General features: G+C 40.7%; 1 protein-coding gene across 2 annotated transcripts in view; it reads left to right on the top strand.

Moving 5' to 3' along the window:
- The window catches only part of PSIP1 (PC4 and SFRS1 interacting protein 1), a 44,194-nt gene extending 17,349 nt beyond the window's left edge, over positions 1–26,845 (top strand). The window contains exons 4-17 of one of the 2 annotated variants that reach the window (XM_018571763.1): positions 4,463–4,601; positions 7,920–8,030; positions 8,963–9,061; positions 9,760–9,810; positions 10,941–11,025; positions 13,607–13,685; positions 15,150–15,357; positions 15,911–16,026; positions 16,615–16,670; positions 16,790–16,860; positions 19,838–19,939; positions 21,228–21,444; positions 22,394–22,496; positions 26,469–26,845. In XM_018571763.1, coding sequence (XP_018427265.1) covers positions 4,463–4,601; positions 7,920–8,030; positions 8,963–9,061; positions 9,760–9,810; positions 10,941–11,025; positions 13,607–13,685; positions 15,150–15,357; positions 15,911–16,026; positions 16,615–16,670; positions 16,790–16,860; positions 19,838–19,939; positions 21,228–21,444; positions 22,394–22,496; positions 26,469–26,538 — 1,507 coding nt within the window. In that variant the 3' untranslated portion in view covers positions 26,539–26,845. Of the gene's footprint in view, positions 1–4,462; positions 4,602–7,919; positions 8,031–8,962; positions 9,062–9,759; positions 9,811–10,940; positions 11,026–13,606; positions 13,686–15,149; positions 15,358–15,907; positions 16,027–16,614; positions 16,671–16,789; positions 16,861–19,837; positions 19,940–21,227; positions 21,445–22,393; positions 22,497–26,468 lie in introns of both variants that reach the window. The other variant, XM_018571762.1, reaches the window with a different exon arrangement.
- Positions 26,846–27,040: the final 195 nt, after the last annotated feature.

Here is a 27,040-nt window from a genome sequence, read left to right as displayed (position 1 = left end):
CCTGATGTTTTCATCTGTCCCTCCAGCGGTGCGGCGGGTGTCCGATCCAGCGCTGACTCCTCTGTCATTGCTGGCACTTCCTGTCCCACGGTGTCTGCATGCAGGTGCATGCGTCCATAGACTTACCTTGCGTCTGTCCTCGTCTCCCGCCCGAAAATCCGAACTGCGCATGTGCCCGCTCCAAGATGCTTTGTGGCCGCCCGAGCAGTTTCGGGTTTTCGGGCAGGAGCGCACGGCGAAGACGGGGTAAGTTTAAAGCGTTTTGTTTTTTTTAAACTGTTTGCATATATCTACTGCTTGCTAGCCTTATATATATGCAAAAAAAACGGAGGGTTTAATAACCCTTTTAATACTCACTCACCTGATCACTGGAACGACCAACAATCCCGGTGCGCCTGCACCGGCCGTAGTTCCGCCAGTGGCACAGCCGTACATACATTCCTCATATTCACCAATCTGTGGGTTTGGTCTTTAGAAGGAGATCCCTACACTGGACTTTTACAGCCTTTCTGGAACATCATCTTCCTCCCCTAGACCGGTTGACGGTGAGCATATTGCTAATTACACTGCTTCCTCAGGTATGCCGGCCCTCTCGCAAGAGGTGAGGGAGGCTTTAGACTTGCCCATCTCCTTGGAATAGTTTACTGGAGCATTACAGGCTACTAAAACAGGGAAAGCTCCAGGTACAGATGGATTTATTTTACCGTAATACAAGTTGGTTCAGGAGCAAGTGGCGCCCCGTACTTTTGTGTCTGCTTATAACTCCTGTGCCTGTATTATCCAAAGAGGGAAAGGATCTTAATGTATGTTCAAGTCGCAGATTCTCTTTTAAATCTGGACCTAAAGTTGTTCTCAAAGATATTAGTAACCAGGCTAGCTCCACGCCTCGTTTGTCCTGATCAGGCAGGTTTTGTAATGTCTAGTGAAGCTTGACACGACTAGCGCATTGGATGGTACATTCGGGGGCCTTCAAGTGCATTCTGCTCAACTACTTACCTGTTTTTTTTTCTTCACACCATGTTCTCGCTCTTTATTCCAATCCTAGGCCGAGGGCCAACGGAAACCTGTGAGTTTTTTGCAGTGAACAATGGCACCCGCCAAGGGTGTCCTTTATCGCCCTTGTTTTTCATATTGACCCTTGTTTACGTACGGTTAGGGCTAATCTGAATATTAAGGGATTAGTGGAAAGTTCTTCGGTCCATTAAAATAGCGGGTTATGCACATTTGCTCTTTTTCATTTCTGACCCCCTCCTTTCCCTTCCAAACTTGATATCCGAATTCACATTGTTTTCACAATTTTAAAAAACCCAAAACTTCCCCACATCTGAAGCTTTGAATGTGATGTCACCTAAGCAAGAGAGGATGAGACTGGTGGAGGCACTCCCATTTCAGTGGGCTTGCAAAGCACTTGGGTATGTGGGAACATTTCTCCCAGGTGATCCTTCACAGGCATATCTTTTGAAATTACCCCTGCTTTAGAAGAAAATACAAAGATTTGCAACATTGGGATACTGGTCCTTTTTTAAAATGATGGTGCTCCTGAAGATTTTAAACTTGCCCCAGACATGCATAGTCTTTCCCCCTCCTTTTTTGCGCAAACTTGTTCACTCTTTTTGAACTTTATTTGGCATGTATTTTTTCTTGTTTCGCTGGTCCTTTTTCTTGTTTGGCTGGTCCTTTTTCTTGTTTGGCTGGTCCTTTTTCTTGTTTGGCTTTTTCGCTGGTCCTTTTTCTCGTTTCGCTGGTCCTTTTTCTCGTTTCGCTGGTCCTTTTTCTCGTTTCGCTGGTCCTTTTTCTCGTTTCGCTGGTCCTTTTTCTCGTTTCGCTGGTCCTTTTTCTCGTTTCGCTGGTCCTTTTTCTCGTTTCGCTGGTCCTTTTTCTCGTTTCGCTGGTCCTTTTTCTCGTTTCGCTGGTCCTTTTTTCTCGTTTCGCTGGTCCTTTTTCTCGTTTCGCTGGTCCTTTGTCGGATGACCATCAAAACATCTTCAAGAAAAATACAGCAAGTCCAGTTGTTTTGATGTATTTTTTTTATAGATACCCCGCAAGTCTTTGTATTTACGCATCTAATGCACGTAAAAATGTGCATAACGTGCAAATAACGCGAGGGGAAAAATGTGCGTAAAAACACTGATGCATTGGTGTGAATGGAGACTAAATGTAGAGCAGGGGAGCCGTTCTGTTCTGTACAGCCGCCCTGATCACATGTATATAGTTGAACCAGTGATCTATAAAGTGGCACAATTATGGACTTGTCCCATGTTATGGACTTGTTCCTGCAAAACATTCCCCTCTTAATACAGGAAAGGACTCTGCTTGCTTTGTGTACTGCAGCCTGACTGCGAGCTATTATTCAGCCTATGGTCTACAATGACCCCCAAGTCTGTTTCCCTTTCGGACTTCCCCAGAGGAACTCCCATTATTAGTGTGTAATTCACTTTCTTATTTTTAACCCCAAAGTGCACAACTTTACATTTATCTACACTAAACCTCATCTGCCATGTAGTTGCCCACACCCCTATTTTATCCAGATCCTCCTGCAGTCTTGTAGTGTCGGATTCAGTGTCAATTCCCCTCCCGATTTTGGTATCAAACACTGAAACATGGCTGTTTAACCTATTAATATTGGGGAGGGGGTAAACCGCATGGGGCCCAGCACAGACCCCTGCTGCACGTCGCTCATGACCCTAGCCCAATCCGAGAAGGTGCCATTTATCGATACTCTTTGCACCCGTTCCTGTAGTCAGTTTTCTATCCATGTACACATTAGTTAGACCTCCTTTTGTGTTGTAAACGTGTATGTGGTAAAGTGTCAAATGCTTTAGCAAAGTCCAAGTATACCACATCCACCGGCCTCCCTCCATCCAGATCTCTACTTACCCCTTCGTAAAAAGTTAGCATGTTAGTCTGACAGGAACAGTCTTTCCTAAATTCATGCTGGTTGTCCTTTACTATGTCGTTATCCCGAACAAATTCTACTAAGTGGTCCTTTAATAATGCCTTCTAACACTTTACAAACCACCGATGTAAGGCTAACCGGTCTGTAGTTCACCGGATGGCATCTGGACCCTTTTTTGAATATTGGAACTAGCCCCCATTCCACTGTGTGACATATTGTGGTAGCCGGGAAGCAGCACTATCTATGTGCATTAAAGGGTAAGTTCACTTTCCCAAGTAATTTGGGAAAATGTAATTGCCTGCTCAAATCCGGCCCCTTCTCACTCCCCCGCTTGTCTTTCGCAAATGGTCCTTCTCTGCCGCTACAAGTTTACCATCTGTACACTATATTGACTTCCAGAGCAGCCCTTTGCTATGGATTTTGAATTTTGCTCACAAAATGTGAGTACTCGTTGGTCACTTGGCCGAGCTGACAATGAAAAACGCTGCTTAGCACTTTTAAAGATTGGTTTTGGTTAAAATGATTTTTTTGTATCGGGACAAGTAGACCTGTCATGACGAACAAAAAGATTGGGCCCCCACTTTAGTCCTTTTGGACGAGTAGTTTGTTTTTTAATTTCCACACAATGGAACAATGTATAGGGTAACAATGTTGTCTGTCTCCCAATTGCTTTCTTGCTTTGTCACCCTGTCACATACGCTCCCATTAGGGACTAGACCTGCCCTAAAAAATGCCATGGAGCCATCGCTGGAGCGAGTACTTGTAGTTTTTGATGAAAACAAGTAGGGATGTTCAGATACCAGTGCCGATACTTGGCATTTTCACGAACTGCCAGGGTTGCGACTGGGCCCTGGCGCTCCACCATTGTCTAAAATAAATATATACATCTCAAACCATACATTTAAAACAGATGCACAAATTCCAGGAGCCCTGTAAGCTCCTTTTAAAAATGACAGCCGCCTCCTAACTTTTGAGTTTTTCACTAGTCTAGTCTTGGAGCTGGAAAAGTATTTGATTGTGTACTTGTGCCAAATATGGTACTTGGTATCTGAACATCCCTAAAAACAAGTATTTTATAAAAAAAAAAAAAAAAACTTGGAAATAGTTTCTGATGTACAGTGTAGTGCTTTAGGAAACTTAATGTAATTCAGTTATGGTTTACATGTACTTTTATTTAGGGATGCTAGTAGTAGCATCAGCCTAGTTATTCTATGTGTAGGCAAGGGTGTTCACACAAGAGACTTCTTTAGTTGGTGCAAAATACAGTAACCCAGTAACAACATTTTTAGTAGAAAGTCATGTGCTGAGCAGAAGAACTGATATTTATACTGTACAAGCATTGCTCTTATCACTTTTTAAACTAATGCCTAGCAAGCAAAATGTACATCACTGAAGGCCCATTCACATCATTGCAGTGCATTAGGTTGCCATTCAGATGTTACAGGTGTAGCACATGTTACTGTAGTGGAATAGTGTGAATGGGCCTTTAAACCTCCTGTTAGTTGCAGATTAATGGTTTGTTATACCTGGTCCACAAATTTAAAACCTTTTTATTTCATTTTTAAGAGCTTTTTTGGGACCAAAGGACATATTTCCATATGATGAAAATAAGGAGAAGTATGGCAAACCCAACAAACGAAAGGGATTCAATGAGGGTTTATGGGAGATTGATAATAATCCCAAAGTTAAGTTCTCAAATGCACAGGTAGGTGAAAATTTAGGCGCAAAGTATTTTTACTGTGTAGTTCATCTATGATGGAACTATTTCCCTCATTGTGTTCATTATTCATATGTTTCCTCCTAGGGTCATTGTGTATTTGGTTTGATAGTCTGATTTATGTGCCAAATTCACTACATTGTACAGAGTGATTAAAACATAGATTGTGATAGTTTAAAACATGTATAGGAAGTATTGTTTTAAAGAAAATAGTTTGTCCACTGTTGTGGTTAACCCACATGCACCAGAAAATATAACCGGTTAATGGCAATGTAGGCAAAGGAGGTTGACACTTTAACTTAAAAATACATTTAAATAGCAAGTCCAGGCAACAAATTGGGTCACTTAGGGTGATGTGTGTAGGTAGAAAAGAACACACAGTCAAAAAGAACACTTAACCTTAGCTGAGTTACTCTAGGCACATGCTTATTTGCAACCTCCTTTTTGTTGGTAATTGCATTAATTGTCTCCATGACTAGCACACACACACGTTGCAATACTAGTGTCCTGGTATGTATGCATGTGTGTGTATATGTGGGGGTGCACTGATGCCATTCTTTTGGTACTTGCTGGTACCGATGCATTGTGCCCCCGATTATCAAGAAGTCGGGTGGCAAATCATGACCCGTCCTATTTGCCATAACGATTGATGTTTCTGAAGATGGAGAATTACAATGCCATGACTCCAGAAAGGAAAAGTGAACGTATAATGCTATATGCCAATGACCTAATATGATTTCTTCAAAATTGAGGTCCCTCCTTAATTTCAGCCATTGACACTACAGAAGACTAATGAATTCCCAGCACTTCGAATTACCCGACAGTCTTCCTTCCCTTTTGAAAATGGTGTAATTTGATTACAAGAGGAATTATTAGTATTAGACTCCTATGGCCTTCATAGAAAATAGTACCTCCTCCATGCATAACATCAAAAACAGATTACCATACTTGTAATCTGTGATGTTATGCATCCTGTATGTATTGCCACTATATGTGGCTGGTAGAATGAATTTAGTCAAAATTATCATTCTACCTACATACCTCTACATACTTGTCCATATACCTGTGGTAGTTCCAAAATCCTTTTTTGCAGAAGTTAACTCTAGACCAGTGGTTCTCAACCTTTCTAGGGCCGGGACCCCTTGGTAACATTTGCCAAGTTGTGGTGACCCCCCAACGGTAAAATTTAGGGTTGACTGCAGCGACATCTGGCGGCGTGGCGGGAGAACTGACACTGCTGCGCTAGGAGAGGGCTGAGGAGGACTCTCACCTAGCACAGCAGAAATCACACAGCGACCCACAGGTTGAGAACCACTGCTGTAACAGCTAAAATGGCAAACCATATAACACAAGCCGACGGTGTCAGCTTTTATTATTAATAATAATAATAATAATGATGATAATCACTAGATGGCCCCCCTCTGCTGATTGACAGCAGCAGTGGGCGGGTGCAACAGCTAGTTTGCTATTGCAAAGTGAAATAGCCAATAGGAACGGAGCTATGCATTCCAATGCTGATTTTATTAATTTTTTTCTGACTTACGGCGGCCGGGGCTCCAATGTCAGAAATAAAAAATAAAAACCGATCGCAGCGAAAGGTTTACTCTGCTCTGCTCGATAGAGCAGAGTAAACCTTTCCGGGAGAAAGTGTTTTTCTCTCCTGGGCGGCCGGAAGCCGCTATCTAATAGTCGGCGACCACTGGCAAATTGTCATTCGACCCCCGAAGGGGTCCTGACCCACAGGTTGAGAACCGCTGCTCTAGGTTCTCTGCTTTTGTGTGGAGCACTACTAGACCAAAACTCAAATCGATCACTTTGTAGAGGCTCATGGAGGAAGTAGAAATGGCCTGTGTTTGTACTGTATAGCAGGGCAGCTTAAGTAACCCCTTGGGTTCTTCCGGACACTCTTGGTGCATGTGCTATGGGTACAATTGTTTCATTTTCCTAGGAGCCCATAAGCCTTTTCCTCATAAATTACAGTTACTAATTATAAATGTGGCTTCATCCGTGCAGTATGGAGTTCAAAGGGTATTTCTGCTTTTGCATTGAGTTTTGAGAAAAACCCTCTATACGCTTGTGTTCCCATTCGCACAGCATCCCAAAAATATGTTTTAACTATTTCTTACCTTTTTACATGTTTTGTTGCAGCAGACAAAATGGTTGCATCCAAGTTTTTTGGAGCACCTTCACAGGGACCTGTCCTTATAGATAGACCTAAGGACAGGAATGTGTGGGATATGTTTCGCTCACTAACATACAATGCACAAGCTAGAATTGCTCTCCTTTTTTATACTTTGTTAAGACAGGCAGTGTTCAAATCTACTTTACAAATTATATTGAATTCAACCAGCACAGTACAGACAGTTAACATAAACCCCGCACAGCCTCTCCTTACTTTGCTAAGGGCCGGTGCACACCTAGGGGATTTATCGCGCAAAACACAGATTCACATTGAAGTCAATGGAGGCTGCTCACACCTTTTGCGGTTTGTGAAAAGGTGCAGAAGCTATTTTCAGGCGGTTGTCGTGCGGTTTGGGTCCCATAGACTTTTCTCTATGCACTGAAAAACGCACGACAACCGCGCAGTTTACAATGAACAGTCGCGCAATCGAGAACAGCTCTGCATCTGAATCGCCTAGGTCTGAACCTAGCCTAAAGAGAAGAAGCCAACTAAAACTTTGAGCATGTAAAAAGCTATTTAAACGGCAAGAAGAATTTTTTTTTAACTTATGCGATGGGAATTCAAAAACCTAACAAATATATAAAATAGGTATCACAATTTTAGGCAGGAGAAGTGAACAATCTAGTCCAAAATAGCTGATTTGGAAAGTCTCCAGTTTAGCTCATTTTCCAGATAAGCTATTTTGGCCTAGATTGTTCACTTCTCCTGCCTTCACCAAACACTTAACCCTTTGGTGAATAGACCTGTCAGTGTTTGTATTTTAAATGGAGTGATTTGTTTGAATGATTAGACAATTGAACAAGCCGTGCACATCAGCCGTGACTGTTAGTTGGTTTAGTTGTCATGACCAAAACTCAACGATTTCCATTGCAACTTAATGTGCCTGTACACGCAAAATGGATATTTCCGTTTTGATTTAAATAAAATATACACACTCCTCTGTGTTTGTCCTTCACTTTTTAATTCCATTCTCTTAAAACTACATGCAGACACTGGAAGCTTTGAATTACCATTTAACCTCTATTGCGTCAGATTCTCTTTGACGCAATCTCAACAAATTTTTCAGTATCCAGCAGTCATTTGCGTTCGTATATTTTCTTACTTTTGTCTTTTTTTTTTCTCAGAATATGTTGTCACTTGCCAGTGCTGTTGAAGGGGATGATGAAGATGCACAGGAACATTTAGAAGAACATGAGGATCCTTCTCAGAAGAAACGCAAGATTGCGACATCAAAGGTAGGCCCAACTTGCGTCACATTGTAAAACAGTACAAGAGAATGTATGCCAATTGCATGATTGGCTATGACTGACTTTTATTCTTTCAATATCTGAACAGATGCAAATTGTAGAAGTTTGTGATTATCAGGATATTGGGTTTATTGATAACAACCTCCCCCTGTTTTGGTGGTGATCGTTGTTTGCGCCCTGGCTGGTAAAATTTCCCTTACTACTTTGCGCATTGAGATAAAAGGGAGTAAGGAAATCTTGCCACTGATAACAAACAAACAAAAACCTGACACTCTGACTTTTATGAGCGCTACGTGAGCAGTTGTATTGTGTGTACTTCTACTGCTAAACTGTCTAGTTTGCAGCAGTGTGGAAGTTGGATACCTTACTGTTTTGTCTGGCAGATTTCATAGATCACAAGGTTTTTTTCAACAGAATTGCAAATCCTTTTTTTCTCTTCTGCTCATTTTAGGACACGGCAAAGATCTCCAGATCTTGACCATTAGGTTATAGCGCTACTTTTATGAGTAGAACACTAGGCACAAACAAGCATAGCCTAGCGGCGGCTGCTGCTGGCGGCCAAACCCCCTTCTGCTAGAGGCAGCTGTCAAGGAGTAAGGACCCTAGCCTGTTTGTTTTTTTGTGCTTGGTGTCCTACTCCTGAAGGTGGCGCTATAACCCAATGATCTAGAGATATTTGCGTTGCCCTTAAATGAACGCAGAGAACAAGATTTTTTTGTTTTGCATTTGTCAAAGACCTTCACTGAGCAACGCAGATTTGGCTGAGGAAGCTGAACAGCTTTTTTCCTTTTGCTTGTAGGATTTTATGGCGAGTACCAAAAAAATCCTATGATGACTAGCAGTATTTTTTTGTGATGACATTTGGCCATTAAAATCTTTCTATAATCATGGTTAATCTTTGGCTCCCTTGTCTATATTAGACTGGAAACAAACATTCTGACTCCTCCAGTGGTCTCGAGTCACCAGAAAAAGATCTGAATACCTCAAAGGAGGACAACAGTGACCAACTTGGCAGTGAAGTGAGTTTTTTACCAAATGTAATATTGGCTATTGAATCTCTTGGGGGGAAAAAAAATACTTTAGATATTGTTTTTGTGTTGTCTCATTAACTTTGTTTAGTGATAATAAGAAAACCTATATCATTTTCACTTTGTACTCTTGTTTCCTGATTTTACTAGGCCTTTATGAGCATTTTCTCAAGTTAGGGGGACACGATGCTAAGTCAGGGTCTGATAGACATGCATTTCATTTCAGTCACTGTGTTCTAGTATTTCAAAAATGAAATATCACTAGGTCTGTAATCATCTTTCAGATTGCTATTTAGCACCACTGTGTTAATCACAAGTAATATGCATTGATGAGATGTAGTCACAACAAGATGTGATTAACTTAGGACTGCTTGGTAGGTATTCGCAAGATACACAGGGTTGTTTTACTAAAGGCAACTAGGCTGTTCACTTTGAAAGGGAATTTTCCCTTCGCTTAATGAATGAGGTGAAGCGCTGACTTCTATCAACCAACATCAGCCAAGCAAGAATATAGAATTTTTACCACATTCATTAATCTTAGGAAAAAATCCCTTTCAAAGTATACAGCCAACCTGCCTTTCATAAGTTAATCTCACTGTCTCCATTGACGGAGGTGTCATCTAGTTCTGTGAAAAGTATTTATTTTATTTTTTTTGTGTACGGTCAATGTAAATTTTGCTCTCTTCCAGGATGGCCCTACTAATTCACCCGTTAAAGGAAAGCGAGGCAGAAAGAAAAAGGTGAGAGAAAATTGAATTGCTGTATTTGAGTATTGCAGTCTATATTGTACTCCCACAATGATGTATTTATTCTGGAGGACTTTTCAAATTGAGGCACAGGTAATACAGAGTAGGACTTTAAAAGGACAGATTTATAATATGCAGAGGTCTAACTGATTATGAGGGAATATTTATATGCGGTCTGCATATGTTCAATGTGTGTGTGGTTATGTATAATAAATGTTTCCTATACTTGACTGTGAAACGTGTGCTTTGTGGTGACGGGGAGCAGCGTTACATTGACTATACCTCTGTACTAGACTCTAGTTCCTCTTTCAGGGATAACCACATAATTTTGCAGTTTGACCTTTGTGCCTACAGTGTACAGGTAGCTAGCGTCACCTGACAGGAGTTTTCTCCAATGACTGTTGGTCAGACTCATGAGTGTGGAGCTGTGAGCTTTAATGCCAGTGTCCAGTTCTTTTGGTTCTCCTTCCCTTACAGTATCTTGGCCTGTGTCTGGAGGTAGGAGGCATAACTTGTCAAGTTCAATACAGATAGCTGGTTTCTAGGCGATTGAGTTCTCGCTACTTCACTTGGCTTCTTTCTTTCTCCATACTGTCATGTGATGCTAGTCCCTTAGTGATAAAACCTAATTAACCTTACATCCCTATAAAGCAGGATAGTAAAATGAGGTTTATGTACTCTGGCACAGAGTACATCTCTTACAGGTATCTGTGTCTTTATAGTTGATGTTTATCCCATCTTGAAGGAATTTATTTACCCCTTCCTGCCCAACAATCCTTTTTTCATTGTGTTTATATGGGGGACACAGATCTGTACATGTCTTGACTCTTTTTCTTTCTTGGGTTCCATCCTGCCTCTTGCCTACCTGTTATTTTACTAATAATCGTTGGTCTGTTGTTTACATTTACCCTTGGCTGTGTCTCTGGTTGTTCTATTGGTATTGTTTGCACAAATAAAGTGCTACTGTTGCCTGGCTACTATATCTTTTCATATAGAAAGTTCATAACATTTGCTTTGAATATGGAGGGATTAGATAACCCTCTGGACAAGATATTCACAGCAATTGTTTGTGAAAATGGCAACATTTTTATGAATGGTAATCCACTGATTTTATTCTCATCCAGGTGGATATTTTGGCTGAGGCGGAGCGTAATGCAAATGCTGCAGCGATGGCTCAACTAAAGCCAAGTCCCAAGAGGGGCAGACCAGGTAAACTAATATTATAATTCATTAGAGAGATCTGACTGCATACCTCAAAGGGAATGGGGGCTAAAGAGTGTTCTGCCATTAGAACTTGTATCAGTACTGAACCTCTAATGCTTAGAAAAAAAATGGCAGTGCCAAGCAAATGCTATTGGCCATATAAAACATTATCATTCTTGCTCATATACACATTATATATTCCCTATAAACTACGCTTGTAATTGTCTATGTTTGTGTAATTTATACGAGCACAAACCTGGATAGTGTTATGTTGTTTTTCTTATTGGTATACCTGCCTAGGCTTATTCCACATTTCACCAAATGTACTCCTTGGTTGGTATATGTAAATATTTATACCAGCCTAGGAATTGATAAAAAATATAATTGGCTCGCTAAAAATTGCTTTTTCCTGGTTCTCATAGCAACAGGCTTTATGGACATGAGTAACTTTATGTTGAACACTCAGGTTTCAGTGCATATGATGCCAGATTAGCAGTCTGATATAGAACCGATCACACATGTTTAGGCAATGTGTCCTGAGCCTACTGCCATGACTTCCAAATTATGTATTGGCATAAATGCTTCCCTTTTGCACAGCCATTTTTACACAAATATCTTGGTTATCATATGCGTAAATTCATTGTAATAGGCATGGTTAATTTTTTTTATAGGTAATATGTTGTTGGGTTACTGCCAACAGAAGGATTGGACACTGGCAAGCAAAAAAAATTGTAGCCCAGCAGGCCCCATTTTTTTTTCTAATTTCATAGGAGGATGGATATATTTTCTTCAGCTCTGCTGAGAAAAGTCTAACTTTGTTTGCTTTTTCTTCCTTCAATCGAGATTCCTGCTACATTGCTGCCTCGGCTGGTCTCTACATGGCAGCTATCCAGATTGGCCATTCCTCAGTCTGATTTTTGAATGCCTTACCTAGATTCTGCTGGACTAGATGTTGCAGGGCTAGCCTGAAATGTGACCTTCAGCACTGGGTTCTGCTTGTGGCTCTCTTCAGACATTGTGTAAACATTTGCTATAGAGTGCTTTCCAGGTCCAGAGCTGTGGCATTGCTTCAGCGCTTGCCCTGTCACCCGAAGATTCATTTTGTGAGTAGACTGTTCTGTCAGGAACTACTTTGTTTATTGAACGGCTAAGCACTTTAAAATTTCCAGCTCCCAGTCTTTCACAGCAGAAGGTGTTAACACCGAGGCACAATCTTTTCTGCCACTCAGCATTTAGGAGGCACTAGCACACTGCTGCTTCTGCTTGCAAGAGCCACATGGGACTCTGATCCCTGAGTCGCTCCTACTGCCTGGCCGTCTGACCCTACACCTGCTTCCAAGCAGTTGGGTTTACTGCCTAATGCTTTCTCTTACCTTGGAATATTTTCACTTTCTGCCTTGCAATGCAAAATGGCTAATTCTAGATTCCAGGGTGGTTTGGGCCGGGGTTGGAACCCTGCAGTCCTGGGTACTTATAACAACTCTGGTGTTGCCTGAATCGTGCCTACAGATGTAACTGACAGTGGCAGCCTGAAACTTTGTCTTTTGCTATGGTCTATGCCGTCTTCAGAGTCCTCCCCAGCTCTGTTGTGCATGACCACCTACATGAGATCTACCAACGACAAAAAAAACCTACTTCGCTCTCTCTCTCTCCTGGCTGTCTCTCGCTCTCCTGGCTGTCCTTGCTCATCCTTCTGGCTGTGTCTCCTCTATCTCCTGGCTGTCTCTTCGCTCTCTTAGCTGTGCACTTGCACAGATTTCTAGATTTCTGGGAAAGTTTTTTTTTTTTTACCCTTTTAAGTGATTCTGGAACAGAATTGGCTGCACCAGTGATTATGTAGATGTTTTATATTAAAGGGAGTATACACTTATGCCCTCAGTCTTGTAAATCTCTTTGTCATATCTGTTTACACTGAAATTAAAAAATACATTTCTGTTGACTGGTGTAAAACATAAAATAAGATTACATTTACTGCGATTTCAGTGTTCTTTAAGAATAAAATGTGAAAACTTCCAAGGGGGTCAATGCATTTTATAGGCACTATAGATGTGTTACCATGGTGAGGTAATGAAGGAATTAAATACGGTTGTATTTTTCGGCTCCTGCTTTAGTATGTTGGTGTAGAAAATCAGTTTGGGTCTGCCATAAAAATCAGCTGAAACTAGATCCTTCATAAATGCAATACATTTAAAATGTCAGTGCTCATTTTGGCAAGTTTGCTGTGCATAACGCCACTTCAGAGATTTGACCTTACCTCCCGTCCTTTTGACTGTTTTCACTTGGACTGGCAGGCACAGGCAGTAATAATAACCGGACAGAGGTTCTAACCTTTGATTCATTACTGAAAAATGGTATTGCAGCCTGTGTCCCTGCTGGAGAGTTTCCTATCACTTTTTCTCCTAGCAGTATGTGAGAATAAATGTCCTCCTTTTGGGAACGGTCTGCACAACGAACACCTGACACAGGTTCTTCCCTTCTCCACTTTGTCCATAACTGACCATTTTGTGTGGTGTTTTTTTTTGTCAGCCTTGTCGCTTTAGGCATAACGCTAACTGCATCGAAAGTAATTGTTTATCTTAAAACTTAGCTTCCACAGAACCCAAAGTGCCTAAACCAAGGGGAAGACCAAGGCTAAAGCCACTACCTACTTCACCAGATCCGGAAATGTGAGTGTGTTCTGTATTTTTAGAAAGTGTGTGTACGTACATATGATCCAAGTTGCAGTCAATTAAAATGTACATTTGATATATTGCTTTATCTGCAAGTGTACTGGTATTTTAAGCCTGCTATAAATGTAAAACCTTACAGGTGTTTTTTTGGTTTTTTTTTAACCTTTTCATGAGCCATTTCTAAACGTAAGAGCCTATTAGCCCCTTGTTGCGGTAGACATTTACACACATTAAGTGCTTGGTGCACTGTGGTGCTGTTGATTTTGAATGGCACCTTTTACAAGCCACCGGTTTTATAGCAGCCCACAACGTGCATTGTGGTGTGCTGTGATGCAGAAAAATGCTGCAGGCAGGATTTAAGGTGCATTGGGCAGCCCATTCAAATAAATGGACTGCCTTAACACAACACACGTCAATGCATGTTTAATGCACCGCAATTGGTGTGACTGGGCCTTTAGAATTGGGGGTTTATATGGAAAACAGTTTAGCTGTGGGCACAGAGTATCGTGGAAAGTGTCCTAGGTTTCTGTTGAAGGATGTTGTAACACAGTAACAGTGCTACGGGGGGAAAAAACCTCAAAGCTTAAAGTAAGTTAAAGATTTTTATGCTTGGTAGCACTATGCTTAAAGCTGATCTCCAGGCACATATAAGACACCGATAACTACAGTTATGTATTGCGTAGTAAATCATCTAATGTATTGTTTAAATGTAACTATTGTAAGTACCTGTGTTAGACTTGATTTCAGCCATTTTTTTAGTCCCCTGTACAGCAGCACTAAAGGTGGCCATACACTGTACAACCATCGCAAGGGGCGGGCTTCCGATGACCGCAATGCTGAACGGGCAGTGTGCGTGTGCGCACACCGGCCCGTTCGGCATTTGTCTCCCGAGCACCGTTCAAACCAGCCGAAAATCGTACGATTCTCGGCTGGTTTTTGAGCATGCTCCTTAGACAAAAGACGTGCGACCGTACAGTAGGAACGGTCGCACGTCTTCGTTCACACTGCTCGATTCTAGGACAATCGCGGGATTTCCCGCGATTCTCGTACGAGAATCGAGCAGTGTATGGGCACCTTTAGATTTGGAAAGGGAGGGTCAGTACTGGGAACCAATCTTGTGATGTGCATGCCAATATGCTCAAAAGGAGTCTGTTGCTGGTCTCATTTTCAGGGCAGGGGTGCTGTAACAAGTCATAGCACACACAATGGATCTGCATGTGTTGTGGTGCACTGCGGTGGCCAAAAAAAATGTGCAGGTCCGCATACATGCACATATGTGTAAAAACCATAAGGCTGAATGAATGGAAATACAGATCCTTTGGGTGATAACACTGCTCCCTTATATTTATTTTAACACTGAATTTAGATGTTTTCCTAGTGTTCAGGTTTATGTGCAGTGTGCTACAAACTTTATAATCTTGAATTTCTATTTTGTTTTCTACTGTACTTTTTTGATTGCAGAACTGAAGATGATCAAATCAAGAAGAAAGCTCTAGAAAAATCACCAAAACAGACAGTTTCTAGAAAGGAGGAGGAAGGAACAAAGGAAAATGATGATAAACCGCAAAAAGAGGCAAGCAAAAAAGATGTTCCTGAAGCTAAAAAAAAGGTTGCTGGAAAAGTGGATTCGGGTTCCCATTCAGAATCTGAAGATCAGGAAGAGGGAAAGGTAAGAATTCAAAAACATAGATAATCTGTTAGGCAGATTTATTTTGAAGGCTGTTGCCACATTAATGTTTTTTGTACATTTATACACTACTAGGAATACATAGTCACTAATACTGGTACGGTTATTGGTGCCAATACTGAGCATGTGGGCAAGTACTGGTGGGGTGTGTGCTGGTACTTTTAGTTTGTTAAAGAAGTCTGGTAAAGAAAGCTGCTAATGTGGTAGCATGTTGTTTGGTAAGCCTGATGAAGTGGGCTTTATGAAAGTATCAGTATTCACACCACTCTGCTGCGGTGGCACATTTTGTGAATTACACATCGCACCTCTATCGCAGTAAACCTTAAGGCACTACCCTAAAATGAATGGGCCAGCTCAATGTGCGTGCTTTAAATGCTCAGCAACAAACCGCAGTGGTGTGAATGGGTACAGTCTTTTTTTTTTTAAGTTACTGATTAGCAGTGCTGTCCTGGAAGATTCCTGGAAACAGAGTTATCAGGTAATCAACTCATGTTTTTTTTTTCCTCATTGCTTATTTTGAATTTTACTCCAGCAGAAAGGCAAGGTTGGCAGGCCGCCTCAAGCTGCTGTAAAACGTGGTGCAAAACCTGTGCAAGACAAGGAAGTTGCAGATAAAAGAAGAAAACTTGATGATGCTGCAGAAACAGAAAGGTGAAACTTGGATTACTATTTTGAGGCTTTCTTTTGCCTGTTTTACTGTTTTAAGTCTTTGGGTCCTGCCTCTTCAGAGGCTTTTACCTAGATTAATCGTCAGAAGCTCACACCCTCCTTCCTTTTATACATGGCAAGCCTAGAATTATCTCATGTACACCATAACACAAGTTTACGAACTCAAAAAACCCACCCATGGATTGTACTGTTTTTGCCCTCTCCAGATACTCCTATATGGACTACAATCTCGCTTTTAGTTACTAATTTGTATTGAGATTGTAGTCTATCACGGGAGCAAGCTTGGAGCAGTGACTACTTTACAACACACACGGGGACCATGGGGAACAAAAGTAGCCCCCCTCCAGAAGGAAGGATAGTGTCGGCACCAATTCAGAGATGATCTGAGGATCTACAGCCAAGTGATACACAAGATACATTTCTGTTAATCATTAAGGTACTTGAATGCATCTTTTTAAGCTTTAACTCCTGAGTTTAGTGCCACTTTAGGGCTAATCAGGGTTTGCATTTATCCTAGAAAGGAAAACGTTTAATCCATTGTAAACAAAAAATCTTTTTTTTTTTTTGCAGCCACAGTAAGGAAGAAACTAAAAAAACAGATGTTAGAAAATTTGACAAGAAAAAAGGTTTGTTTTTTTCAAAGCTGTAAACAATTGTGTAATCGGATTGCAAATTCTTTTTTGAACTACAAATAGCTTGTATTATATCCTTTCCATCTTATGTTTTTTTGTTTGTCAAAGTATAGAAACCTCCATTGATGCTAGACTTCAAAGGATACATGCAGAAATAAAGTCCTCTTTAAAGCTTGACCACCAGGTTTGTATTGTAATCTTAAAATATGTTTTTAGGTTATGATTTTTAATATGTTCACTTTGTTTAGTAGGGATTTCACTTTACAGAGCAACTCCAGACAGCAAGATGACTTCCAAATCCATCAGAGAAATACTGGCAAAATACTATAGTCCGGAATTTCCATTGGCTTACCACATTCTGGGGGCAGTTTATCAAAAGTGGAACAGCTAAAATCCTGAGCAGTTGTCCATGAGAACCAGATTCCCTCTTCAGTTTGTTCAGTTAAGATTTGAAAATGAACCAGAGAAGCTGATTGGTTGCCATGCACAACTGCTCCAGATTTTAGCTGCTCCACGTTTGATAAATTCCCCTGTGTTTTATGTTTGAGCAGGGTTTTTAGGATTGTAAGTGAAGTGAACAGAAGTCTTTCGTTTATGGATGAACTATAATCTTTGTAATTGTTTTTTTTTATTTAAAAAAAAAAATATGCGAAAGAATGGCAGTTTTCTAAGGACCCATTCATACCACAACTCGCATAAAAATGCATGCACGTTGATGTATGTTAAAGTGTGTTATGTGTTTTTAACATGTGCTTCATTTTGCTGCACATTGAACTGCATTTTTTTCCAAATTTTTCGAACCAAACTGTTTTTATTAGACATTTTGGTGTTTTTTTTAAGATTAGCTGCTTGAGCTAGTCTCTGCAGCAGTCCGGATCCACGTAGGCAGAGCACCAGGATCTACTTTGTTTATTGGAAACATTGGGAGCCATTATCCATATTTTTCTGTTGGTTTTCCACAGAAAGGGTTATATTGCTGAGGGACTGAGTGCTAAGTCACTAGGTAGAGTGTCATGTGCACGTTCGATCTTGTTCCTGCCATGCAGTGTGAGGTAGCACCTTCTTGCCCCTGTTAACTACCGTAAGAGAGACCGGTTCACCTCAGATAATCCTTGCTGCCTCCTACAGTGACCTGGTAAACTTTTGGCCATTTGAACCTCTACTGCTTCCATTAGTTACTTTGTATATGAACTACACTAATAGGGTCTTGGCATTCAGAAAATATATAATGTTGGGGGGTTTTACGTCATTTTCAGGCCTAAAATGTGGAATATAACATGGGTGCAAAAATTGAAAAAAGGGCCTCAGTCATGAAGGGGTTAAGGTGCACATCTTGCAGGTGCAAGATCCACTAGCTGTTTTGAGGTGGTCTGCAGTTTTTCTTATTAAGAACTTGTAATGTATTTTGGCTGACTGCTATGCGCCTCTTGTCCATTCACATGTGGTAAAAAGAGTTTGCCTGTGGAACCTGCATTCAAGAAACCCTTTCCTCACATGGCCTTCGAGGGACAACATATCTTAGCTGCAGGCGAAGAAAAGTCCTTTACATTACTCCTCCTACAGCAGGGGTCTCAAAGTACCGGCACGCGGGCCGGTACTGTGTGGCCCCCAGGCAGCTGACAAGTCGGGAACACGGTCACTGACCACGTGGCTGACTTGCGGGAGCAGCTACACGGTCTGCATCTCTGTTGGATGCAGACCGCAGAGCTGCTCCTGTCAGTTCTGGCCGACGCTTTGTCAGTTTCGAGCTCCTGCTGAACGATGAATGATTCGTAAGGTCTGCACTAGACCTTACTAATCGCCACTAGATCACCAGGGAATGATGATGTGCCCTGCAAAGATGCAAGCAGGTGAGGGGGGGGGGAGTATTTTATTTCCGGGGGGGAGGGGGGGTTGTATTGTGTGTGTATATTAGGCCCCATTCACACCTATATTTCAGGTGCAATTAGGCATTCCTGTGTCACAAACTTGTGTTTTCTTGCACAGTAATCCCTAATCTGCCGTTTACATCCAGCAACTGTCACCCATTCAAGTTAATGATCAGGTGACAGCCGCTGCATGTGCACGCCTGCATACTGCATGTAATCGTATGTGATATGATTTACATGCAGTTACAAAAACAATCACTCTCCCTGGATACAGAATTGTGTATCCAGGGAGTGTGATTGATTCCTAACTGCATTTATTCCTTTCACATATGATTACATACGGTGTGCAGGCATTTACATGCAGCGGCTGCCACCTGATCATTAACTCGAATGGGTGACCGTTGCCGCTTGTAACATATGCAGACATTTAACACTGGTACCATATATAGTCGCGGCCCCCATGAGGCAAAAACAAATTCTCCAGTGGCCCCCGAGTAAATTGAGTTTGAGACCCCTGTCCTACAGCCTCATAGTCCAAACCCAAGATTGGATCCAAGTCCACCAAGCCCTTAAATAAATAATCCTCAACATGAGTGTGCCCCCACTTCACAGTGGAGAGATGCCTGTTAGCCTTTGTGGACACTTGGACAGCCTGCACCTCAGATGGTTGGGTGCTGGAGGGGTTTCCAAGGGCTACAAACTAGAGATTCAAAAACAAAACCAGGTCCGCGCACCTCCTAACCCAATCTCCTATCTAAGCTGCTGTGCCACAGTGAATCTCACCACTTCCAGAAATTTTAATAAAGATGTTGCACTGTGTGTACAATAACTTTTTTTTTTTTTTTTTCTTTGTGACCTGTTTTAACATACGAGTTTAGTGATTCTAGCCTCTCTGTAAAAGATGATGATGCTCAAAGTTTGATGCTAGGCAGACTCCAGTGAATTGGCTACTCAAGGGTAATGCTTGAAATTCCAACAGGATCCACCAGCTGTAGATCAGATACCGTCTTCCCATCGGTGGACAATGGTGCCTCAGGAGGACTCTTACTGAGAATAGTAATCAAACACTATTACCATTTTCTTTATCATTGTCGGGGCAGAGCTTAACCAGCATTCTGCTTATGTCAGAAGGTCTTTAGGACGACCAGTTAGAGTTAGTGTGTGTGTGATTTCTATTTGACAGGTGCTAAATGTGGTGTTGGTAACACCAGGCGTCTGAGCACAGAAATATCTGCCATGAGTTGTATCTAATATCCACTATTACAGCTGTTTACTAAAGACAATTTTTTTCAGGATGTGAACAGATGTATTATTGCTTTGGATGAGTTGGCTTCCCTGCAGATTACCATGCAACATGCCCAGAAACACACAGATATGATCACTACTCTGAAAAGGGTATGGCTGTCCCTTATTCATATTTGCAGTTTGTGTATAATGTTTCATTCATTGTATGTTGACAGCTTGTCAGAAGGGTAAATACAATTCATTGTATAGGCCAGGCTTGGGTTTTGACTCTAAACTGCACTCTGTATGTTGTACCACATATATGTGGAAACCTGTACAAATTGTTTTCCAGGTTACATCATGTACATTAATACATTAGATAATTATTTAAATTCAATCCAGCACATAACCAGAATGGCCTTTTTTTTTTTTTTTGTGCTGGATTTTATTATATACATAATGATATTTTCAGAATATCTGGCCTGATGCAACTGGCTGTTGTATTCTATGCAGTAAATAGGTTGTCTAAACAAAGATTTAACTGTGGTAATTTGTGACTATACTATATATAATGTGTAATTTTGCAAAGCCAAACATATTTAATACTTTTCTTACCAATACAATGTAAGAATCGGTAGCCATTGAAGGCCTTGTTAGGGGGTGGGATTTAAGCTACTTCTTAAAGAGGTAACTTGTAGACTTCAATCTAGGTATTCTGGACCTTGGTCATTCTAAACCTATTAAGAATTTTAAATGTTCCCAATTTTTTCCCAAGTATGCATTGTGCGGTATTTCAGGTTTCAAATTGCCTCATTATTACTATATTATGCCAGATGAGAAGTCATACTTCAGTAAAATCAACCACGTTTTCCCATCATAACCTATTGGATAGATACCTTAAAAGTTTTTTTTACCAGTTTAAAATACTACATACTGTATGTAGTAGGCATTGTTCAGCCATATCTGAAAAATATATGGTCTGCCTTATTAGAAGATATGTAGCTAAGCCAACCTGAGAATATTATTGAGGAACACATTCCTCTTTGTGTATAAAACCGTCAATTCAAGATGGACGAAGAGGGAATACCACCAGACGGAGATGCCAGCAGCAGGGATGGAGTGATGAGGGATATTGCAGACAAGTGTGCCTTTAATATACACCTATGTTGTGCATATATTATTTCAATCATTGTTAAGCAGAGTACTAAGAGTGGTGGTAGCTTATCTATTCTGCACATCTTTACATTGAACTTTAAAAATATGGAAGAGCAAGCATTTCAAAAATGTGAAAGCCTCATTGAAAATTACTTTAAACATTGCAGTAACAACTTAAAATATGTTCCCACTGAAAATACTTTAGATTTCCCTTTTAAGAAGTCAAGAATGAATGAAAATATACATGTCTTTAAACCTGAAATAAAACATTTTATATGTTTTTGGTAATTTTTTTTTTTTTTAGATTCGTCGGTTTAAAGCCAGTCAGGTGGTGATGGAGAAGGCCTCGATGCTTTACAACAAGTTCAAGAATATGTTCCTTGTTGGAGAAGGAGACTCTGTAATAACTCAGGTTCTTAATAAATCTTTAGCAGAACAGAGACAGCAGGAGGAAGCCAATAAATCCAAGGATGCAGGAAAAAAGGGACCTCACAAGAAAATAGAGAAAGAACAGAACTCTGGTGAGTTCAGCTGCAATGGTCTTCATATGCAGCAGACTGAAGCAGGCAACATTTACTTAACTGCCCCTCAAATACTGTATCTTTGCAGAAAAATGTTATCCTGATTAACTTTAAGCCTTATGCTGCCAAAGTTTGTATTTCGTACACTGACTGTACTATGATTGCACCAGAAGTTTAATGCTGTGTCAATCTGTTTGCGTTACCTATTGCATTACTTATCTTAAAAACCCCAGGTCAAAGACCTATGGTTTTCAAGCTAGTTTGACAATCATAAGGTGTCTTAGGGGGGGGTTTGCCATCTGCCTAGATCCCAAGTTGTTCCTGGGTATAATGGTACAGAACAGCGCTCTGAATTAACAGTGTTCATGTGCAATAAACTGCACTGTGGCACTGGGAAAGCCCTTTGGTGATTATACTATATCTGCCAAATGTCACCGTTCTGACACCTTGTTTTTTTTTTTTTGTAGGCGATAGCCTAATTGGCCCACATGGTACTAAAACTAGTTGTCAGAGTGTAGAACATGTATTCCTTTTAATTAATCTGTGACTAGGGCAAAAAAGCTTAAATAACCTTGGCCTGTTAACTGAACATTATTTATATTCACTGGTGTAATCTACATTGTGTTCTCTTTAACATAGTACCTGGCATATTAAATGAAAACTAGAAGCCTGCTAATGTCTGATATCTTCATAATTTAATTTTGTTTTTTCAAGAGATTTTCATCAGAAATCACCCATTTGATTTTTGCCTCTGATTTGTGGTGAAAATTGAAGCAAGAGATATAGTTCCACGAGTGCATGCTTCTCACAGTACAGGCTTGATTTATTCAACCGACAAATAGTCCTTACCTATTTGAAAGAAGGCCATTGCAGAGAGCAGTAAATTATGCATCTCCGTGCAGAAATGTGGCACTAATGTTTATTAATATTGATTTTAATATATTTTCAGATACAAAAGCGGTTAATGGCGGCCGGGAAGCACAGGACCAAACACAAGAAAATGGTGACAGTGGTGAAGAAAATGATGATAAGGAAGACAACACCACAAAACGGTAAGTACCAGCTAGAGCTATGGATTTATACCTGTACACATGTTGTTGTACATGTGAATGTGCATGCTTGTCAAGGGACCCATTCAAAAGCATTAACATGGATAGGTCTGAATGAACACTTCCTGTCCAATGCAAATTTAGTAGATTCATTGTACTTTTGTTTTTAAAGCAGATAATTTTCATTAGAAACTGATACAGCTGTGGTGTTACTCGGCAAAAAAAGGAAGATTGCAGTGTTGTAGGATTGTACCTTTATTTACATTTTGCAATTGGATACCCTTCTGTCACAATACCAAATCTGCTAACCCATTTAAAAGCAAATTTAATATATTACTTTTTATTTAGCTTGACCATTATTTTTCAGGTACTCCATTGGCAGGATCTGCTTGCTGTAGTTTCACTTCCCTGCTTTGGATTACAACTCTTATTTGCACCTTCCATTGCATTTCCTTAAAAAATTGCTAAATCCAGAAGGGTTAAGCCTGCTGGTGACAGCAAAACTCTTGTCCATCTCACTGCCAGGGTCTGGCAAGAAAACTGGTGACCGGTTACTTTCCAGCATCTACAACAAATGGTTTTCTTTAGAGTAGGTGAGGTCCAGAGATGTGACATAACGAAGTGCACCCTTTGAGAATGAGGACTAAAAGAACAAGTAAGCGGGGACTTGTATTGGCAGTAAGCAGTGCATTTAGTTCTAAGGCAGGTTTATCAGCATTCTAGATCTATAACGGAAATCAAAATAAAAGATGAAACTTTTTTAATTACAAAATTGATAACCAGATGTGTAATAAAACAAGAGCCTTGCTGTTTTAGCATTCTGGCTTTTGAGTCCCACCAAAGACACTGACTATTCAATTTGTAGCTGCTCCCTTGGTTTATGTAGGTTTTCCGTACCAATAAAACACTTAATAGGAAGTAAAATTTTGATCATACAGTGTATGTATGACAGTGTTGGATTTTTAGAAAGACTGATGTAAATGGTTCAGTGTTCGCTCTGTAAAAGAGAAAGTACCTTAGCAAAGTCTGTGATATAATTTGGATAGAGAAAGTGCCGCTATGCCTGGGCACCTGAAGAAGGTTTTAAGGCAGCCTACGTCACTTCCTCTCACCGCACGGCTCCACTGGAGCAAACCAAAATTCTCATTGTATGGTTTTGTGAGGTATGATGTGTACTGTGAAGACTGTGTGCTCATTTACATAGCCTGGCAGGTGTGACTAGGCATTACAGATCAGGAGAATTCTGGCCTGTCAAATACACTATGTCATGGTGGGTGTGACAGACCCACCCATATCCTGTCGACCACGATCGGCTACGTTTAGTTTGGGGGAAAGACTGCGAGTCTGAGATCCCAGGTCCTCCCACTGCAGCTAGCAGTGATGTAATTTCATCACCGCCAGTAAAGTGAGGACTACAGTGGGGATGTCTGAAGAAGCTGGCACAGCTGCCACCGGTCTTATAAGGAAATAAAAAAAACTCTGACCCCTTTTAATGCAGATTTCAGAATCGCAGTGTTCACAGCATTAAGATGCAAAAGAAAATAGTTGTTGAAAAGTGTGCAATATAATTTCTAAAGCTGCTAAAAAAAATGAGGTCTGCCCAGAGTTCAGCTTTAAATAAAATATAAGGCCTAATTTAGGTGAAAAGATGAATTGAGATGGAAGTGAAAGGGACAAATAAGATATCGTGAACAGATAATTAATGGAAGCGTTAATTGAGAACGAAGCAGAGAAAGTTTGAAAGACTAGACCAGGGTCTGGTCTATCCACACCACATCTTGATTACAGCACTGAGATGACCAGTTGGCATAAGTTAGAACAAATGAGCCAGCGTTGTTCCCTGGTGGTTTTTCTGATTTGTGCCTCAGCCAGGAAATGCAGGCTTTGCATTTGAAGGAATAATGATCTTTAGGGAGCCTCTGGTCTTTAAGACTGGAAGCTGCATGTTATATAAAGGGAAATAAGAAATAACTTATGTCTTCATTAACAAGTGCCTAATTTCTTAAACTTTACCTGGTCCCATTTGGCCTACTTACTCTTTTCAATCCCTTTTAATCTTTTCGCTGCCACAGACGTATCTCATATGTCTGTGGCAGCAGGACCCTTTAAACAGGCTATAGCCACCGGGACTCGGCAGATCACTTCCAGGGGGCGGTTTACTGACAAATTCCCAGTTCCCCCGTATCTGAATGTTACATCCATTCAGATACGCATCAAAGGACTCCTGAGTTTGGCCTATGTTGGAAATTGTCTTTTTAGAGCTCTGCTCGATCAAATTATTAAAAAGGCTATGGGCGGTAGAATCGAGCACTTACCTCAAATGTGGAAAAATATGGCTCTTTTCCATCTTTTTAAATATTCCTTTTGTTCTTCCAAACAGGGTTTCAGTTCCCAATCTTAAAGTCTTGACACATCCAAGTCTTTTGCATCATCCTCTAGATGTCCTTGGCAATTAAAAAAACCTCCAAGCCTTTAGAAAAGTTATCTTCTGTATGAAAGTTACCCGCCTTTTCCATCTCGGGTGGGTAGATGCCTGATGGTGTTGGATAAGCTATTGGAGCACAGAACTGGGGGGCATTTGTCACTAAACCGGCCCCTGGAAGTGATCTGCCGAGTCCCGGCGGCTATAACCTTTTTAAAGGGTCCCGCTACCACAGACATATGAGATACGTCTGTGGCAGCGAAAAGATTAAAGATAAGCGTAAGTAGGCCAAATGGGACCAGGTAAAGTTTAAGAAAGAAATTAGGCACTTGTTAATGAAGACATAAGTAATTTCTCATTTCCCTTCATATAAAATGCAGCTTCCAGTTTTGCTGTTTCTTTTCCGGTTGTTGTTGTGCCCGCCCCTCAGTATTGGACTGCTTTTTGTGCTTCTCTACGTCTCCGAATTCTTCAAGAGCTGTGTATATCAATGGTCGATGGAGAAAATAGGATTTTGTTCTTACTGTAAAATCCTTTTCTCAGAGTCCATTGAGGGACATGGCTACCTCCCCTCATTTACTGTTCATACTGCTTGCAACAATTGGGACGTGAGAGGGGTTATGTCCTAAAAGTGGCGGGCTTTAACATTTTTTTTTTCTCCTGCAAGCAGCAGCATAACCCTATGTCTCAAGTTAAGAGCTGTGTCCCTCAATGGACTCTGAGAAAAATGATTTTACAGTAAATCTCCAGAACACTGTATAGTGTGGCACAGCTATATCCAATTCTGTATAACTGGCTTTATATTTTTATTAAATTTTTTAATAATATAAAGCCAGGTATGCAGAATTGGATATAGCTGTGCCACACTATACAGTGTTCTGGTCTGGAGTTTGGACATGTGCTCATCTATTTTCCCCACTATGGGGATACAAGTCTTAGTTAGCAATATCTACATAGTTATTTCTTGTGTTTTTTTAAAAATATTATATGTAGTTAAACAGCATTTTTGTGCCCAGCCCTCATGCGGTGCTGCAGTACTAACCTGCTGTGTCTTCTCCGTCTGCTTCAGCCACTCTGTTTCACAGCCTAGTCATCTGTTCCATTCTGACCTCTTCTCCCGCTGATTGGATGATGACAGACTTCCTCACCAGCTGCTCCTGACTGGTGAGGAAGCCTGTCAATCATCCAATCGGCCAATCAGTGGGAGAAGAGGTCAGAATGGAGCAGATGACTGAGGACTTCTAGGAAGAGTTTGCGGCCATCTTGTTTCATTGAAGACGCTATGGAGGTCCTGTGTGTGGCGGTTTCGGGTCCTTGAAGATGGAGGACGCGGCACAGGTACTCGTTTTTTGTATCAGAGTATTTGCACGAGTACTCATGCAAATACTCGGTATCGCCGCCGATACTGATGCTTGTATCGTAGCATCCCTAGTAAAAACAAAAACCTATTTTTACCATGCATATGAATGCATAATTTTACAAATATGACTTTAAATTTTAGTAAATAACCATGAATAAATATATATTCACCTATGAATGTGTTCTGTTTGCAGGTCAACGGCTGGATTGAAAACTGCAGAGCCCAACAAGCGAACAAGTGATGATTCTGTCTCTGACAACTAATAGAGGAAGAACACTTGCCTTTCTGAAAGAGCCGTTTAGCAGTCTTGCAACAAAACCGTTTGACTGCTTAGAGTTTTAAATACTTTTATATATTGGCAGTATTTTGGTGTGTGAAAGTTGTGTTATGAAGGCAAGACCTATTACCTGGAGATGAGAGTTATTCAGTGTTAGCTAGATTTCTGTCCTAGTTTCTCATCTGTTGAGTTTAATCTGTTAACAAGAACTTGTGGTTAAACTACCTTCCTGTAATTTTGTGCAGACAGTTAAAGTGTATTATTTATACAGTTCCATACACTAACTCTGAGTTTAGCTTGTTAATGAAGACATAAGTAATTTCTCAGCACAGTTTAGCTAATGTTGATTGAAAACAGTCTGTTTGTGCCCTCAACATATCATATTCTCAGTGTTTGCCTCCGGTGACAGCAGTTACCGAGAATGGACGTGGGGTAAAATCTGCTTAGTGGGAACACACACAACAATATAAAGGGGGGGGGGGGGTGAT

This window comes from Nanorana parkeri, unplaced genomic scaffold (assembly GCF_000935625.1).
Source record: "Nanorana parkeri isolate BGI_ZX_2015 unplaced genomic scaffold, ASM93562v1 scaffold1831, whole genome shotgun sequence".
NCBI lineage: Eukaryota > Metazoa > Chordata > Amphibia > Anura > Dicroglossidae > Nanorana > Nanorana parkeri.
This window is presented reverse-complemented; position numbering and strand designations above follow the sequence as displayed.